The 19,074-nt window shown below is 40.9% G+C and overlaps 1 protein-coding gene across 3 annotated transcripts in view; it reads right to left on the reverse strand.

The window, feature by feature from the left end:
* LOC137632586 (H/ACA ribonucleoprotein complex non-core subunit NAF1) overlaps positions 1-19,074 on the reverse strand; it is a 101,261-nt gene that overhangs the window by 49,151 nt on the left and 33,036 nt on the right. For all 3 annotated transcript variants that reach the window (XM_068364615.1, XM_068364614.1, XM_068364616.1), the window contains 2 exons: positions 8,273-8,436; positions 1,642-1,885 (listed from right to left, as the gene is read on the reverse strand). In XM_068364615.1, coding sequence (XP_068220716.1) covers positions 1,642-1,885; positions 8,273-8,436 — 408 coding nt within the window. The remainder of the gene's footprint in view (positions 1-1,641; positions 1,886-8,272; positions 8,437-19,074) is intronic.

Genomic DNA, 19,074 nt, shown 5'->3' on the forward strand with positions numbered 1-19,074 from the left:
TTGTGAAACAACAAAGATTTCATTTGTTAGAGATAGAGAGAGGTAAGAAATGAGGGGAGTAGCGAAAGGTATCAGAGAGAGAGAGAGAGAGAGAGAGAGAGAGAGAGAGAGAGAGAGAGAGAGAGAGAGTGCAGCTGATCTGATCACAGCCAAAAGTTAAACAAAAATAAGTTAGCAATACTCGATTTATAAAACATTTCCGAAATTTAAAACAAAAGTACAGGGTTTTCTTAAAGCACAATTAACTATTTAAATAGTAGCAATTTCCTAGAATAAAGTGAAGTTTCCTAAAAATAGTGGTTTGCTGACAAAATCAGATGTCATATTTTAAGCTAAGATTGAAATGGATTTATACTCGGTATAATTTTTTTGTTTTATATTTAATTGACGCTTTTTAATAAAACCTATTTTGGGTTCTTCATCCACAGTATAAGTAAGTATTGTATAACACCGGGGAGAGAGAGAGAGAGAGAGAGAGAGAGAGAGAGAGAGAGAGAGAGAGAGAGAGAGAGAGAGAGAGAAAATCAGCTGTTGTAATCGAATGCCATCTTTTTGTTTCTTGTACCACTTGAAGCGATGAAATGATCACCGCAACTAATAATAGTCCTGTTAATTTCATTCTTATACTCAGGTTGTAGTATGTGAACTAAGATTTTATTTCTTACACACATGCAGAGAGAGAGAGAGAGAGATTTGAGTCTCTCTCTCTCTCTCTCTCTCTCTCTCTCTCTCTCTCTCTCTCTCTCTCTCTCTCTCTCTCTCTCTCTGGGAGAGAGGATTTTATAATTACACCTTGTACTATACAAAACAAATCATTGTAAAGCAAATCTATACTGTTTAGATGACAAAATATTGCCGACTTGTTACCGAAATTTACACTATTCACTGCCGATAAACGAACCCAGCCTACGTGTGAAAACCTTGAATACCCACAGGGAAAGCTAAAGCTTTTATATATTCTATACTAAATAAAAATAATGCTTGAATACCTTCATAAACAATATCATTAAAATTATCGAAAGGTTAGATAAAGATAAAGATTGCCGAGAATGTAACCACAATTCTGTTTACATTTTGTCAGCTGGGTTCGCATAGTTAAAAGTTGATTTCATTGTTGATATGGAATTTTTTCCTTAAATAAGCTATTTATTAGGAAATTATGTTAATAAAATGTAAGATAAATATCGTTTGGTAACATTTATTATCAAGCACTGTATTTAGGGCTACCAATATACCTAAAAAGACAATAGATTTGATATATTTTGTAGTGCTTGACTTGCAGACTTTGAACAGCTTTGCAGAAACAATTTTTTTTTTTAAACTACGGACCGTATAAATGGGGAATCGCATAATTCGAACACGCATAATTTGGGACCCTACTGTATATATATATATATATATATATATATATATATATATATATATATATATATATATATATATATATATATATATATTACTTCTATTATACAGTATAGCTTATTCCCAATCTATGCATTCAGTGTACAGTACAGTACTGTGTTGCTTTTCTTATCAAAGTTCTTTAACCCATAACATTCTGTTGGCCCATCTTAAGTTTTAACTTTAATAATAATGACATTGTAATAATAATAACAATAAAAAATTATATACTTTTCATACCTCATGAGTTCATCAATCACAACAAAGCTTGTGTGTTCTGTTTCTGGTGCATAAAATACAGGATCTCCTTTCTTGATGTCATGCTCCTTGATGTGTTCGCTTGAATTAAATCGCACAACATACAGAGGTTCTTGCACATGTCCAAAAACATCAAAAATAACCCCCAAAGCTTTCTTGCCATGGTCAAGAAACAACACTGAATCCAAGTCAATGGGAGGAATACCATGATGACCTTGAACAACAACTGGAATAGAAAATAATCACCCACATTAGTTTTAGGGTTTGATTATGAAATTGTTTAACTTTCTATATACAGTACAAAATGATAGAAATAAAATAAGAACTTGAGAAACACTATTTTCCTAATAGATGGCAATACATATTAATTTTTTCACTGGGTGAAACTCTTTCCTAAACATCAAAATTAATTGCAACTGAAAAAAAAAATAGTCAAATTACCATCACTTTTTGTAAAAGCCTATTTTTTACAAATTATCTAACCTTAGTTATTCCAACTCTAAAAGCCTTTATATTATGAAACTAGTTCACAGCAAGAACTAAACATTTTCATCAGATGATATTCTAGTAAATTAACTAAAAAGTTTGATATCTTCCAAAAAAGTAAAATTGTGCATAAAAAGGTGAAATACTCTATGGTGGCATATAATCATTTAATACCATATACATCACAATACACCATTCACGGACAAGATGCAATTTCATTGCAACATGACTAAAATACTCATGATAAGAAAATATGAGTACAAGAGGGATGAGTGTCAAACAGGTATGAAGTAATGATTGATTGATTGATTTGGAGTTTCCTGACATCGGGAGGTCACTGACACCAATATCATTTGTTATAAATAAAGAATAAAAGGAAATTCAATTTCAAAAAATAAAAGCAAAGATGTCCTAATAAAAGTTAAATAGCTTTCAGACAACCTGCTTTTGAAATAAATCTAAAAATACTGAGGATAAACCTGTAATCCTCTCCTCAGTCCTAAAAATATCTATTTCTTAAGGTGCTAAAAGTGGGGCATTTGGTCAACAAATGCCTTACTGTCAGGGGAAGCAAACACTTGTTGAAATATGGCTGGTGTTGGCCAGTCATTAGAACCTTGTCTCTCAACCGAGTGTGACCAATGCAGAGATGACAAAAATTAATCTCCCACTTTTTGGGCATCATGCTATAACTCCAAAAGAAATATAACACATTATTTCTCTCATTTTATTTCCAACTTAACTATCCAAATGCTGTTGCCAAGTATTATAAAACAACTTCATAATGCTAGATAAAAAATCATTACAGAGGATGGGATACCATTTTGGTAGCAACTTGGCTGCAGCATTCTTTACCAGTAAATCTGCCTTCTCATTCTCGGGCAAATCTAAATGTGCGGGAACCCAAAAAAATTGAACTGTTACACTCTCTCAGCCCAATAAAGAAAAGACACTCTAAAATCTTTAAAACTAAAGGGTTACTGGAATTAAAAACTTATAAAAGCTTGTAGGACACTTCTTGCATTACTAAAAATGGTAAAATTGCCCTCCTCTTTTAACGCTATTTTTTCAATAGCGGTTAGTAAGCCATATAGTTCGGCAGTATATATAGACGATACTAGAGGAAGTAGACCTTTACATTTAAAGGACCTGTATATTCCGAATCCAATGTCAGCATCGGATTTGGAGCCATCAGTAAAGATGAAAGTCGACTTGCTCTATTCAACATCTATTAAAACAGACCAGGCTTTCTCAGTCAATCATGTTCTTTTTTATACCAATAAAATGGAAGTCTACTTACACTCCAACATCTTCCTTTAAAACAGACCGGGCTTTCTCAGTCAGTCATGTTCTTTTTTAAGCCAATAAAATATCAAAAGAAAGATATCTCTAATAATCTCCATAGAGAAAGAGCTAGACAGAGACTGGAGAATCCAACAAACAGCCCTAAAAGAACCAAATAAAGATCTAGTACCCAAAGAGGAAAGACAATGTCAGAATTGGATGACTGAAGAAATACTTAATAAGACGGAAGAAATATGAAGGAATAAAGAAATAAATCCTCAAAAATATGAGGAACAAAACTTACAAATTAGACAGGAATGTACAAAAGGAAAGTAAAACTGGATCAATGAACAGTGTAAAGAAGTAGAGGAATTAAAAAGAAATCCTAGATATGAGAGTATGCACAAGAAAATACGAGAAGTTATTGGATAAAAGAGACAAGAAGGAATGTCATTAAGAATAAAGAGGGGTATTGCTGACGGAGATAGAGGATGTTCTCAAATATTGGGAAGAATATGTGAAGGATCTTTTTGGGGATGATAGAAGTGATAGACCTATGATTAGGTTGCATATACCAGTGAATGATGTAAAATTACTAAAAGAGTAGATTAAAGAGAGAACCGCTCTTACACCTCAACAGGTGGGTGGGATGAGATGTGCATGTTCTTTGTAGCGGAGCTGAGGATTCTCTGTCCTTGACAAAAGAGATGATTACTGTACTCCGAACTCGTAGGAGGGGATTACCCACAACGGGGTAAACCTAACTCGAGGACAAGAAAGGAGTTATCCCTAGAGAAGAACATCGGCCGATGCTTCGGACATCAAATTCCTATCACAGGTTGGGTAAACTCAGGCCGAGAGAAAGGGTCATTGTTAGAGGGTTAACGAACAAGACTGAGGTCAAGATAAGGGTTGGTCATATAAACCTCTCCAGAGGAAGATCCCATGGATGGAAGGGTGAGATTGCTTTTACAAGTCAAGGGAGCATAGGCCAATGGAGATGGAGAGCAAGATGAGAGGTATCCTCGAATCTAAGTTGCTGTAGCCGTAACATAAGTATGAGCTGATGGGCTGAATTTAATTCCCTAAAACAGGGAATAAAACAGGATAAACCCCACGGGGTTGTCTCCGATGCAGGTGTGAAGAACCAAGGAGAAGATCCAAGGAATCGGCCCAAACCGTGACAGAGATCAGACAAGTTCTCAAACTTGTGGAGAGAAGAGAAGCAATCCCAAAGGATTATGTTCGCAAGATTCGTTCCGAATCACAGAAGAAAGGCGTCAGAGGCGAGTGGTTGGAAGACTTCTGTTGCAGCAACCAAAGTGAAAACTATGTTCTACTTGCCTGGAGGCGGCGTGTAGGTGAGAGCGCACACGCAAATAACGAAGATCTTATCAATGAAGATGTCGGCTCGTAAGGTAACCATATACCATAAAGTGATGAAAGGGAAGAGGTACGAAGCAGAGGAGGCAACCTCCTCCCTAAGGCACGTGGCACGTCAGCCCACTAGTAGTAGAAAAGTAGTAATAGTAGTGGCCATGGTGCGAAGAAAACTTTCGTGAACACTGATAGGACTGGAGAGCCAATGAAGAAGACGGCCAATCGCATACACAGGACCCCTGAAGCTAAAAGAAGATGATGAAAGCAACGGGAACTGAAAGCACTGTATTTGTTTGAAACAACAAGTTTTAAGAGGTGAGTGAGGTATAAAGTGACAAGGTTACCACTTGCGCTTTACCCCTCCCATTGATGGAGAGTGCAAAGTTAGGTTCCAAGAAGGGAGTGTGTGCTAAACTCCCTCAACTGCATGTCGTGGGGAAGCACTATCGAAGTAGCCCAACTCAAAGAGACCGAAGGATGACGATCTGTGTTGTGTAGATGAGGATACTCTCCGATGAAGGAAAAGTAACGAGCTGGATAGTGTGACACTGAATAGAAGGTCACTATTAGAGGTTGTGATGTGCTAGGAAATTGAAACCGAGCAGAAAACTGGAAATGAGCTGGTTTGTGCTGCTTCGTTGTAGAAGCGATCATGAGAGGAGGAAATCAGGTGCTGGAAGCAGTTGCTGGGACACCAGGAACCTTTGGGATAGCTGACAAGCAATCGCAAACTCATGGGCGATGGTGAGCAGACAGGCAATCACGAGCTGACAAGAGATCGTGAGCTGAAGGGCGTTTGCATGCTGATTGACGAGATGACGGGCGTTCGCATGCTGACTGACGAGCTGACGGGCAATTGAGGGCCGACAAGTGATCGGGGGCAATGGCGACCTGACAGGCGATGCCAAACCGTGGGCGATCACGAGCTGTCAGCCAATCGTGGGCAATCACAAAGTGACAAGTGATTGTGAGCAGAAGGGAGATCACGGGCGATTGCGAGCTGACGGGAGTTCATAGGCGATCGAGAGCTGATGGTAGATCGTGGGCAATCACGAGTTGACCGGCCATTGCACATAGCTGCAGCATGACTAGACGAGGCGCATCTGCTAGATGAGACAAGTGAACCCGACAAGACGAGTCAACTGGGCGTGACGAGTCTGCAGGGCGAGATGAGTCTGCTGGGCGAGATGAGTCTGCTTGGCCGAGAGGAGTCTTTTGTACAAAACGAGATCTGGGCGACACGAGTCGGCTAGAAGTGACTTGTCTGCTGGGGGAGACGATTCTTGATAGGCGAGGCAAGTCTGCTGGGTGAGACAAGTCAGTTGGGCATGACAAGCATGCTAAGCGAGACGATTCTTAAAGGTGAGAAAAGTCTAGCTGGCGGACACATGACTGCCGGGTAAGACTAGTCTCTTCTGCAGATGAGGAAGAAGACCAACCTCTGTTGGCGCTGTCGGTAATCCCTCCCGCAAGTAGGAAGATTGCTGGACAGCGGCTGGAGGAGGAACTCCCCCTCGGAAAGAAAAGTTCCAACAGCTGGAGGCAAACTTCTGGGCAGCACTCTCTGCTTCCTATCAATGCGCTCTACTCAAGTTTGACGGTCGACATCGTGTTGCCTGTGAAACGTAGCCAAAGCTTGTTTCTGGGTTAGCCCAGAAAGGATTATCTGAAGAAAGCCAATGAATTCTAGTCAGCAACTACTATGGAGAGGACCAATCCCGCGTAGGGGAAAGACCGTCGTAGATGTAACGGTCAGGAACTGAAGCAGGCGCAGGCGAAGAAGGCAGTGACTGGGCAGGAGTAGCAACTCCCTCAGGAACAAGAACCTCCGACTTCGCACTCCTTACATCAGCTGAGTTGGCAGAAATAAGTAGTACGGCATCGCTAACCCTGAGGAAAAACAAAAATGAAAAAGAAAAACCCCCTTGTGAAAACAACCTTACCAACAGATGGGAAAGGTGTCCCCCAAAGGGTATAAGATCATGCTAAATACTATGCGCACTCTCCGATGGCTGACATTGCAGAACTAAGGAGTGTGGAGAAGTTTGTGCTATAGAAAAGTTAGATTAGGACAATATTATTCAAAATTAATTAGCTGAAGTAAAATCACTCGAGAGAGTAACCAAACCCGCAGACGGGAAAGATGTTCCCGAGAGGCACAGAGTATGCTTCAGACTATGTACAGTACTCCCTCTGCTGGCTGCCAACGTAGAATGAGGGAGTGCGGCGACGTCAGCAAAGTGAAGCAAGACTAAAGTCAAGCTCTTGGGTAGGCCGCAAGCAGCCTTCCCTCTAATCGACATAAACATCCAAACAGGGAAGGAGTATGTATCCACATGATGACAACTCCCGTGCGGCGTAGACCGGGTCGCTGCACTCAGAGAAGCGGGGAAGGCCACCAGCCTACCAGTTGTCCGGCATCAAAGGGGGAAAAGACCGTAAGAGGTTTCTCCGACTCTGGGAAATGACACACTATGCTGACACCTAAACAGCAACACTCACAATATAATGATAAAAGAATGCTTATATATACAGTATATAAAAACATTACATGAATGTTTAAATATATATAAAAACATAAATAAAAACATAAAGAGTCAAAGGCTAGTAAAACAGTTGTGCAGAGAGAGAGAGACATTTCTACTCTCACCATGCCAAAAGTAAAAACTAACGGGACAACACAGACGTGTGAGAGTGGGGCAGCCGGGTAACCCCCTACACCCCGCTAACTAGCGGTAGGGTAGTTGCACCTCGTTAAAAGTATTATGGCTAGTCTTCCAGCTTTGCCGAAAATATAATCCCTATAAATAGCAAAAGGGTTTGTATATAGGGTAGGAACAAAATTCTTTTCCTTATTAATTTAGAGTACATCTAAAAATCAACAATTACTTTTTTTGTAGTTTGTTATCAGCTGATCTTACACTACTACTAGGGAAAATTTGCATTCATAACAATAGCAAACAGTATTGCTAATTACCTAAATTATTAAAAAAACATAAGAAACATTGAAGTTTTTATACACTGTATCTAAAGATTACTATTAATTATTATTACTGAACCGTGTGAATTGTAGCCTCAAATGTTAGAATAAATCTGTGCTAGAGTGTGCTTTTTTCTCTCATACATGTGCCATTCAATACATAAATACCTGTATAACATTTGATTTGACATACATGTATAAATCTTATAAACATAAGACTGCAAGATACACATTCTGTATTGTAGGAAGGATGTATTGTGATCATAAGATACGCCCAGGTTTGCTAAACTACTCGAGCAACTCTAACAGCCAAAAAGATTGTCGATTCCCATACTTAATGAACCATTTGTCAGGATATGTCAAACCTAAGAATTTGTTTGGCAAATCAAATGCTAAACTTATGTTCATTTTAATGGTCCCCTTGACAAAGATGTTCAAGGCTTATAAAATCAATTAATTTAGATAAGGAACTAAGGTACTAACCTTGTTGCTCAACAATGTTGAAAACATAACCAATGGCATGAACTTTGTCTTCAGGAACGGTAATTTTTAAATCTTCAATAGGAGGCAAGTCTTCAATACTGATTTCCCCAGCTGTAAGTAAAGGATTACGTTTTTTCTTGCTTGGCGGTGGTTCTTTATTGGGTCTGCAAAGAGTTGTGGAAAGTTTATGCCAACAATCGTGAGCAAAAAGTTCTTTTATCATAAGAACTTAGAGTTGTCAGAGAAAAAGATCTTTACTGTATATATAATAGCATCTTAAAAACTAAAAGTTAACCCTTTTACCCCCAGGCTCTTTGGAAATTTCCAACCCTTAACCCCAAAGGGGTTATTTTTTCCCAGCACATTTTGCAGTATATTTTTTTTAAATTGCTCTAACAGCCTTAATTTTTGTCATAGAGAGGTCAGGTTGGTCTCATTCTTTTGGAAAATGCCTGAAATTTCTCAAAAATTATCAAAAATATGATAAAAAAAATTTTTATAGCATTTTTTTGCAAGGACGTACCAGTACGTCCATGGGGGTAAAGGGATGAGTTTTGTGAAACGTACCAGTACGTCCTTTGGAGGTAAAAGGGTTAAAGTAGATCTTAAAAATTATGAGTTTAAAAAGAATAAAAATACAACTGGATATCTATACTTTAAAAACACCTCTCATTCCTAGTGCTTCTCCTTGGTGGTTTGGTTAAATCTATTTTATAACTGAACTTCTGACGATTAATGTATACCACTCAGCAAATAAAATTTAGGCCCAACACTCCATTAAAAATGAAAAACCTAAATGAGGACAATTCTCAAAAATATTACTAATCAATACTGTACTACAAAAACATTCCGAATCACTTTAAAGACCTATGCCCAATCCTTAGGCATCAATTCAAGTATCTTAATCAACAGCATTAAAACATGCAACATGGTAAAAAAAGCTTCCCTTATCAATGGGAAGCTATTTTCTTTTACTTCTATGCAATCAATGATATATAACAATCCCCTGTCATATTGAACTTCAATTATCTCTCCCTCCCTCAATACATCATGGATTTATAAATATATTATAAGTTAATCTATATCACAGACTCTTTATATCGCAGGCTTCCGAGGTCAATTGTGTTTTATATTTTAATTTGCTTTTAAACAGTCTTTTTTGAGCCTAAAAACCAAAATAGTAAATTACAGTAATATCGTATATACACGTGTAACTTGCGATATTGCATATTATGCAACCCTCAGATTTTCATCCACAAAAAAGGATTGTATTAAGTATTTAGTGTATCATGTAAGATGACAAATTTACATGTACTGTAATTTGTATTTTAACTATTCAAACACAAGTTCTTTACATAGGGGAAGATGAGGGCGCAAGCTGGAACACAGTAATAAAACTGTTAACGAGGTGTCAACAACCATACCGGTTGTTACCAGTTGGTAGCGGGAAAGCACCAGCCCCCGACCCCCTCACTCACTACAACTTCAGCTTGATTGCAGATGGGACTTCTGGGGGTAAGTGATGGAGGGTAATATTTGTGTAAAGAATTACAAACAAAATTGTCAATTATTCCTACACAAATACAAACCCTCGTTCTTTAAATAGGAGACTCACATTAAGGTAAGTGAAATCCTCTTTCTAACTGCCAGGAACTTTTAACCTGGAATCGCTCTATCAGAGCACATAAAATTTACGATGAGCATTCTGACACCCCGTGAACCAGTGGCTTGACACTACCAGCGGGTTGATGGTCCGTGCAAAGATGGAAAGTGAATATTACAATACCATTGTAATGCCACCGAGACAAAATATTAGCAATACGTTTGTAAAGTTATACACTGTGGTTTATCCAGACCGCCATTGCAGTCGACAAGTTCCAGCTGACAGAGAGCTGGACGCTGTACTCCAAGAGATGAGAAGATGAAGAAAGAAAAAGGCGTCATTTTTTTATTCACCTAAGACTAAAACCATAACCCCTCTCGTCGAACAGCTGCTTATAGTCCTGTCAGAGAGTAAAGGTAGCTATACCACTTGCTGGGCAGCTACCACAGGGCCTAAAAAAACGTATCTAAGGAGCTGTGTGTTACCTCTTAAAGGTAATGGGCTGTAAAGGTAGTTTGGCGCCTCCATATGCCGACCTGTAGTACAGTACCTGCATCACAGAAAGTTCTTTCTGCATGCCAGGGATGTGTTTATGCCCCTGACATCATGAGCTCTAGGTCACACCCTTTATTGTTGAGAAGAGGGAAGGATTAATGTCCTGGTTAATGAACTGTCTAATCAAGGAAGGGATAGTATTCTTAGTCATCTTCCTCTTGACCTTCCCAGTACTGACAAAACCATGCAATACACTGACTCCCTTAGCAGAGGCCAGGGTGAGCATAAAGTCTTTAAGAGTTAATTCTTGGTAAGAGGCTTGATTTAATAGCTCGTAAGGATCTCCTTTCAGGGAACGCAGAAATTCAGTGATGTTCCAAAGAGGTGATCTCACTTCTGACTAAGGACAAATTTGCTCAAAGCTCTGTATGAGCATAGATATTTCTGCCGAAGAGGAAATATCAACTCCTTTCAGTCCATGGACCTAACTGAAGGCTGAGCAATAGCCTTTCGCAGCCAACACCGAGTAGTTTTTCCTCCCGTAGGTAGAGTAAAAATTTGGCAATTAAAAGGATACGACACCAATTACAACAAATTGCCCATTTAGCCTGGTAGGCTGAAGTTGATGACCCCCCGAGGTAACCAAACATCTGTTTCACCACTGATCGTTTAAACCCCCTTTGAATAACCTCCAGGCGTAAAGTTGTAGGGATCTGACTGATCTGTGAAAAATCACGTAAAGTTGATGCAACAGGTTAGGAAGGGACGGCAACTACAGTACCACGGAACCTCCATCAGCAGCAGTAGAACGTCCGGGTACCATTCTGCCTGTGGCTATTGCCGAGCTATCAGTCATAGATAGGTTGGTTACGGATCTTACCCAGTTGAGGACTTTCAGAAACTGGATATTTGTCCCAAAGGTATTGGAAGGCATCCTGGAATTCTGGCTGTGGATCTAGTATTGGCAAACAGTACACTAGAGGGACATTGCAAAAAGGTTTACTCTAATAATGGCAAGCACCACAAAGTCATTGCTTTGTTCACTATCCAAGGATTCAAAGACCACTTGGATCCAACTATCCGAGTTTTCCTGCTCAGATTGTCTGCCAAGATATTCTTCTTGCCTAGTATGAACCAGCTGACAGGGAGATCGCATTGTCCTCTGTCCATCGCAGGATTTCAACAGTAATAGGCAAAGTTACCGTAAAATAGTACCTATTTGTTTGTTTAGGTACACCATTAGAGTTGTGTTGTCACTCGTCAACACTACTGAGTGATGCATTGAAAATGTTGAAGAGTAAGGAAAGTCGCTCTCAATTCAAGGAAGTTTATATGGTAAAGCAGATGACTCAGCACAGACCTAAGGGCATGCTGCCTGTCTGACCATAGCTGCAGTCTCTGTCTTAAACAAACTCGTTCAGAGCCGATTGGTTTATGACCGATCTCTAGTTTCTAGACACCTTTTCTACAAGTCAACTGTAAAAGCCTCGAGAATCATCGAGGACCTCTCGGAGAGCGTCCATCTCTAGCATGATCTGGACTTCTGCCTGAAGGGCTATGTCTATCGGGGGACAAATCGGGGGAGGAGAAGAGCTGGTGTAAATGGGACGACATAACCCAATCAGAGGACACTGACTATCCAAGGTTGAGCCCCGTGGTGCTACAACCTCTCCCACCTGAACTTCAGGCATCCCCACATCGGTGGTACTGTGAGGAGAATGCCATCCTCAGCGGGGATGTCGACCACACCCACCAGGTTTCCCCCCTCATCCACTAGCCCTTTTGACCTGTAACAGTGGCCTCTGGGGATTACCCCTCTTGGGTTAGACTACCTCTGACTGTCTTTGAAGGTTTTATAGAATGTCTCAACATCTGAGAAGCCTTAAGCAAATCAGGTGCCAAAGAGGAAGGCCGGAATGTAACAGCACGGTGGAGAAGGGAGTTTTGGCTCGCCTTTCTCCACTTCAGTCACTGCCTCAACATCCTCGAGAGGGAATAGGAACGAGGTCTTAAGAGAAGAGTAACGGAGATGTAAAATCACCCTTGCGCCAGTAAAGACGAAGTTCTTGATGGTCTTTAGCTTATCAGAGTCAGACAGGTCTTTGGTGGTGGCTAGAAATCCCACCATCCCCAACCAGTGGTTCATCCAGGAGGAGGCCTGAAGAGTAGCCTTAGCTATCCTCTCCATGTTTGTAGCATTTGTAAGGGTGAACACCATTGATTGGGCTGCCAGCTTCTCAAACTCGAGCATTGTGCCAAAGCAGACTCTGTCGAGAAGGGAAATTATCCAAGACATAGTACTTCCTCTGCATTATAAAAGGTGGAGAAAAACGCTTCGTAGACTCACCAGCCTTAAGAAAATACTTCCTCACAGAAATCTGCAAGTCATCCATTGCAATGGAACCAGTGGCTAGCTTTAACCATGGTAGCTCTAAGGGTGGTCTATTAGCTCTTTAAGTGCATCATAGCACATCTATGGCTGTGTTCCTCCCCTTAGGAGGCGAATAAGGAGCCTTACCAAAGCCATTGACCTGCCACATGCATGCTAGAACTTGCAAAAAAAGTTAGACTTCAATTCGCCTTATTGCATGTCTGGAGCTGGTAGATTGCCTACAGAGATGTTTGAGTTAGAAAGATCATCCATTTCGAAACTCGAACCCAATTGAGCCTGAGATAGGTCATTGTCAACGTCGGTACATGCCACAGAAAAATTAGGTCTAACAGGTACGTCTACTGGAATGTTGGAAGTTCATCTCGATGTGTTCACAAATAGCCAAACCGTTATCCGCAAAGACTGGAGGACAGAAATCCCCAGGGTCTAAAAAGCTGAAATGGACTGCAGAGATGGATTGTGCTTTGAGTACCTGAAGGAACTGATCAAGGAAACCATAATGTTGTCGTACCTGGAGTACTCTGCTGATGCTAAGCCCACAGACTTGTTTGTTAATGCTTCAGGTGAAAGTGCTGGTGCTTGCTTGTGCCAGGAATCCTCGGAGCATCCAGAGGAACATTGGGTGATAGCCTACAGCTCCACGACCTTTCTTGACTACAAGACCAGTTACTCCACCATTGAGCACGAGTTGGCTGATCTGCAATGGGGAGTGAAAATCTTCAGGGCCTACCTCAGATCACCATCCCCTGATGTCTCTTCAGGACATGAAGATGGAGGACAGTCATCTAGTACGGACACTGGAGGACTTGTCCAAATTTAAACTTTTTAGTTAATTACTCTCCAGGTAATCAGAATGCTGAAGCAGACTGGTTATCCCGCTGGCCCACATTAACAGCTGTTGTATAACAGCATTGGTGTTTTTCAGAAAAGATGATTGACCCTGAACCTCCATAGAGTGTTCTCAGGCAATTCTCTCCTGTCCTTTAGTCAGGTGGATTCTTAAGATCCAGGGAGATCAACAAAAGATTCAATCTATCATTAAGATGATCTACTCTGGAGTTCCTTCATCTCGAGTTCCACACTCCTATCTGCCATATAGTTAAGCTGCCGTCCCTATGCTTCCTCTACATTACCCTGCAATGTTTATTACTATAAACTATTTTTATGGAAATGTATTTTATATGGTTAGGAGAGCAAAATTAGCTTGGTTGCTACTTGTGCAACATTCAGCCTTTTTCAGAATTCAAGATGGCAGCCTCAGCCATCTTGAATTTTGACCAGTTTTCAACTTTTCATCTCGATGACATAGAAGGTCGTGTAATACCTCTTAATGTGGGTTTTCCAGGATGGGAAGTCCATTTCTGGAGTTATTTTTAGGATATGGGGTCAATATCAAGGTCAAATCAAAGGTAAAAAATAACCTAAATTCTGGAAAAGATTACCTCTATTGACGGATTGTGTATCGAATTCATGAACATTGCAATATCGACCCCCAATACCTAATGATTACATTAAAAGGACGTAAAGGCTGAGTACTGGACCATATCTTACCAATATCTCAAGAAACGATGTCACAATACTGTGTCCTGCGCATCTATTTGCAATGTATTTCCGTTCTCCCTATTGTCTGTCCACTTTTATTGCCCGTGACAAGGAACCCTGTGATCGAGTTTCGTCACCTATAGCAGTGAAAGAGTTAAGAAAATAAAATGTATATGTATTTGAATTGATTTGTTAACCATTCTGATATACATGCAAGTACTGTCTATATAACAAGTAAATAAAGTGTACATTTATTTATCATCCACATCCCCTTCATCATCTTCGATATCCATCTGCTTGCTGGCAAAAGAATTACAGCAGATGTCTCTTCCCTCACACTTGCAGTAGTCTGTGCATGAAAGATCTGTGCTTTTGCAGCTCAGCATGTGCTACTGCATGCCTTTCTATCTGCAGTGCAACTACAGCTGACTACATCCAGGAGTGCTTGGGGAGGAACTGGAATTGTTAAGATGGCTGGTGTGATGGTGGATCCTTCGATGTTCCAACCAAAGTTGACAATATTTTTAACATTGTTTCTTTTTATATTGCTAAGATACTGTCCAGTACTCAGCCTTTACTTCCTTTTATTGTAACCATTAGCTATCAGGGGGTCATATGATATATAAAAAGGTGTCGATATTGCAATGTTCATAAATTTGATACCCAATCTCGGTCAATAGAGGTGATTTTCCCCCGAATCTAGGTTAAATTTGACCTTTGATTTGACCTTGTCATTGACCCTGTATCCCAAAATTAACTCCAGAAATGGACTCCCCACTCAGGAAACCCAATATAAAGAGGTATTACACGACCTTCTATGTCATCGAGATGAAAAGTTGAAAATTAGTCAAAATTCAAGATGGCTGAGGACATCATCTTGAATTCTGAAAAATGCTGAATGTTGCACAGGTAGCAACTAAGATAATTTTGCTCTCCTAACCATATAAAATACATTTCCATAAAAATAGTTTACAATAATTAACATTGCAGGGTAAAAATGGGCTAATATAGGAAATGTTTGTCTGACCTGAGATGCACCAGGGTCTGCTAGTGAAATGGAACCCACATGGATCAGTAGGCCCTGCAGTCACCCTCAATGTCTTGAATGACCTGGTCGCAGAGAGAGACGTGCAAAATGCTCACTGGGGATTATGAAAAAATGATATTTTCATTATAAAATAAATTTTTTAATATACTTACCCGGTGAATATATAAATAGCTGACATCTCCGACGGCCCGACAGATTCCAAAAAACTCAATATCTGGTTGCGGGTGTGCCCACCAGCGCCGACTATCGGCCAGATACCGCATATACTTCTCAACCACTCCAGTTCTTCTCAGTCCGCAGGGTCTCTATCGGGGAGGAAGGGAGGGCCTTTAATATTATATATTCACCGGGTAAGTATATTCAAAAATTTATTTTATAATGAAAATATCATTTTTAAATATTAAACTTAGCCGGTGAATATATAAATAGCTGATTCACACCCATGGTGGTGGGTAGAGACCAGTATTATAACAATAAAGGCGTATATGCTCAAGAGTTTTTGACAAATATTTCATAAAAACAAACTTAAGTATAGGTACCTGGTAAGGAAGCCGACTCTGATGATTACTCTGCCTCATTAGTCCGCTTTCCTCACGAAGCCCAGCCATCCTCTCAGGATGCTGAAAGACTCCCAGGAGCTGTTATATCCAGGGCGAACACCCCTATAACAGGACCTCATCAATACCCTTAATCTGGGCGCTCTCAAGAAACAACATTTTGACCACCCGCCAAATCAAAAAGATTGCGAAAGACTTCTTAGTCTCCCGTACAACCCAAAATAAGATTAAAAATTTCAAGAGTAGATTAAAAGGATATTGGGATTAAGGGAATGTAGTGGTAGAGCCTTCACCCACTACTGCACTCGCTGCTACGAATGGTCCCAGTGTGTAGCAGTCCTCATAAAGAGTCTGGACATCTTTCAAGTAATATGAAGCGAATACCGACTTGCCTCTCCAAAAGGTCGCGTCCATAATACTTTTTATGGATCTATTTTGCTTAAACGCTACTGAAGTTGCTATCGCTCTAACTTCATGAGCCTTGACTTCAAGTAAATTACGATCCTTCTCACTTAAATGAGAGTGTGCCTCCCGAATCAAAAGTCTAAGAAAATAAGACCACGCATTCTTAGACATGGGCAAGGAGGGCTTTTTAACAGAGCACCATAAAGACTCTGAACAACCACGTTGCGGTTTAGTTCTGGATAAATAAAATTTAAGAGCTCTAACGGGGCACAGCACTCTTTCAACTTTATTCCCCACAATCTCAGAAAGACTGGGGATTTCAAATGATTTAGGCCAAGGACGAGACAGAAGTTCATTCTTGGCCAAAAAACCAAGTTGAAAAGCGCATACTGCTTTATTAGTGGAGAAGCTGATGTTCTTGCTAAAAGCATGTATCTCACTAACCCCACCAAAAAAAGTGTCTTGAGGGTAAGATCCTTCAGGGAGGCTGAATTTAATGGTTCAAACCTGTCAGACATAAGGAACTGTAGGACCATGTCCAAGTTCCAAGCAGGAGTCGAAATATGACGCTCCTTGGAAGTCTCGAAAGACTTAAACAGGTCATGGAGATCTTTGTTATTAGAAAGATCCAAACCCCTATGCCTGAAAACAGAAGCTAACATGCTTCTGTAGCCTTTAATGGGGGATGCAGAGAGGGAGCGACCGTTTCTCAGATAAAGCAGAAAATCTGCGCTACAGAGGCACTTGGAAGAGGAAATAGAGGAGGACTTGCACCAGTCTCTAAATACCTCCCATTTCGCCTGATAGATCCTGATGGTAGAGGATCTTCTAGCCCTCGCGATCGCTCTAGCTGCCTCCTTCGAAAACCCTAGAGCTCAAGAGAGTCTTTCGATAGTCTGAAGGCAGTTAGACGAAGCGTGGGGAGGCTTTGATGAAATCTCTTTACGTGAGGCTGTCGCAAGAGATCCATCCGCAACGGCAGACTTCTTGGAACGTCTACCAGCCATAGAAGTACCTCTGTGAACCACTCTCTCGCGGGCTAGAGTGGAGCAACCAACGTCAAACTGGTCCCTTCGTGAGAGGAGAACTTCTGCAGCACCTTGTTTAGGATCTTGAAAGGTGGAAAGGCATAAACGTCCAGGTGAGACCAGTCCAGCAGGAAAGCGTCTATGTGGGCTGCCTCTGGATCTGGAACTGTAAAGCAGTAAGTCGAGAGCCTCTTTGTCAGTGAAGTCGCAAAAAGATCTATGGTGGGTTGACCCCATGTCATCCATAGCTTCTCGCACACTGTCTTGAGCAACGTCCACTCCATGGAGATGACTTGTCCTCTTCTGCTGAGGCAGTCCGCCAAGACATTCATTTTTCCTAGCACAAATCTCGTCAAAAGAGAGATGTTACTTGCCTTAAATGGAGTTCCTTCTGATCTGTGGACCAAAGACCCGAGCATTCCAGACTGTCCAGTGGAGCTCCCTAACCCAAATCCGATGCATCTGAAAACAACACATGGTTTGGGTTCTTGATCGCAAGAGAAAGACCTTTTCGAAGTCTGATGTTGCTGTCCCACCAAGTCAGACATGTCTAGACTGAGTTGGATATTGGGAAAGAGATACTCTCTAAGCCCTTCTCCTTGTTCCAATGGTTTAGGTGAAATTGGAGAGGGCAAAGGTTGAGTCTCCCCAGAGAGATAAACTACTCCAGCGATGAAAGAGTTCCCACGAGGCTCGTTCAAACTCTTACAGAGCAACTGTTTTTCTCTTGCAAGTGACGGACTTTTAACAGAGCTTGTTCCATTCTGGGGGACGAAAAGGCCCGAAAAATCCGACACTGTATCTCCATTCCCAAATAAAAAATAGTCTGGGATGGAGTACTGTAAGTTACGACTTCTCTACGGTCACTATGAGACCTAGCTCCTTGGTTAGGTCTAATGTCCATTAGAGGCTCTCCAGACAGCGATTTAATGACGACGCCCTGATTAGCCAGTCGTCAAAATAAAGGGAGGCTCTGAATCCTCAAAAAATGTAGAAAGCTTGCTACATTTTGCAAGGGCCTTGTAAAAACAAGAGGAGCAGGAATGAGGCCGAAGCACAGTGCTCGAAATTGGTACATTACTTTCCCGTCCACAAACCTCAGATGTTGTTGAAAGTTTGGATGAATCGGGATGTGGAAGTATGCATCCTGAAGGTCGAGAGAGACCATCCAGTCGCCTTCCCTTACTGCTGCCAAGACAGATTTGGTAGTCTTCATCGTGAACTTTGTCTTAACAATGAACACATTGAGCGCACTTACATCTTAAGTACTCCTGCAGTGAACGTGGCTGCCAGATCATTGGAGCCATCCCTGATAGCCTTGTTCATGCATGACATAATTGTACAGCAATACATTGACAGCTGGAGAGACCTTCTTACTTAAGGCTCCCAGGGACCAATCCAACAAATAAAAACTTCAAACGCTCGAAAAAACTCCTAACAGGAGATGGTCTAGCTCTGAAGCAGACCAAAAAAAACTTGGAGCGTCTCATGGCTAGACGACGAGGAGAGTCCACTAGGCTTAAGAAGTCTCCCTGGGCAGAGGCAGGTACTCCCAAGCCGAGAACTTCTCCTGTGTCACACCAGACGCCCGAGCGAGAAGCTAATTAAGAAGGAGGAAAAGCAAAAGCAGACTTTCCTAAACTTCTCCTGGATTCCAACCAGTCTCCCAGTAAGAGCATGGCCCTCTTGGAAGAACAAGAGAGAACTGACTTCGTAAATGTAGGAGTCGAAG

The sequence above is a fragment of the Palaemon carinicauda genome, chromosome 41, assembly GCF_036898095.1.
Source record: "Palaemon carinicauda isolate YSFRI2023 chromosome 41, ASM3689809v2, whole genome shotgun sequence".
Taxonomy (NCBI): domain Eukaryota; kingdom Metazoa; phylum Arthropoda; class Malacostraca; order Decapoda; family Palaemonidae; genus Palaemon; species Palaemon carinicauda.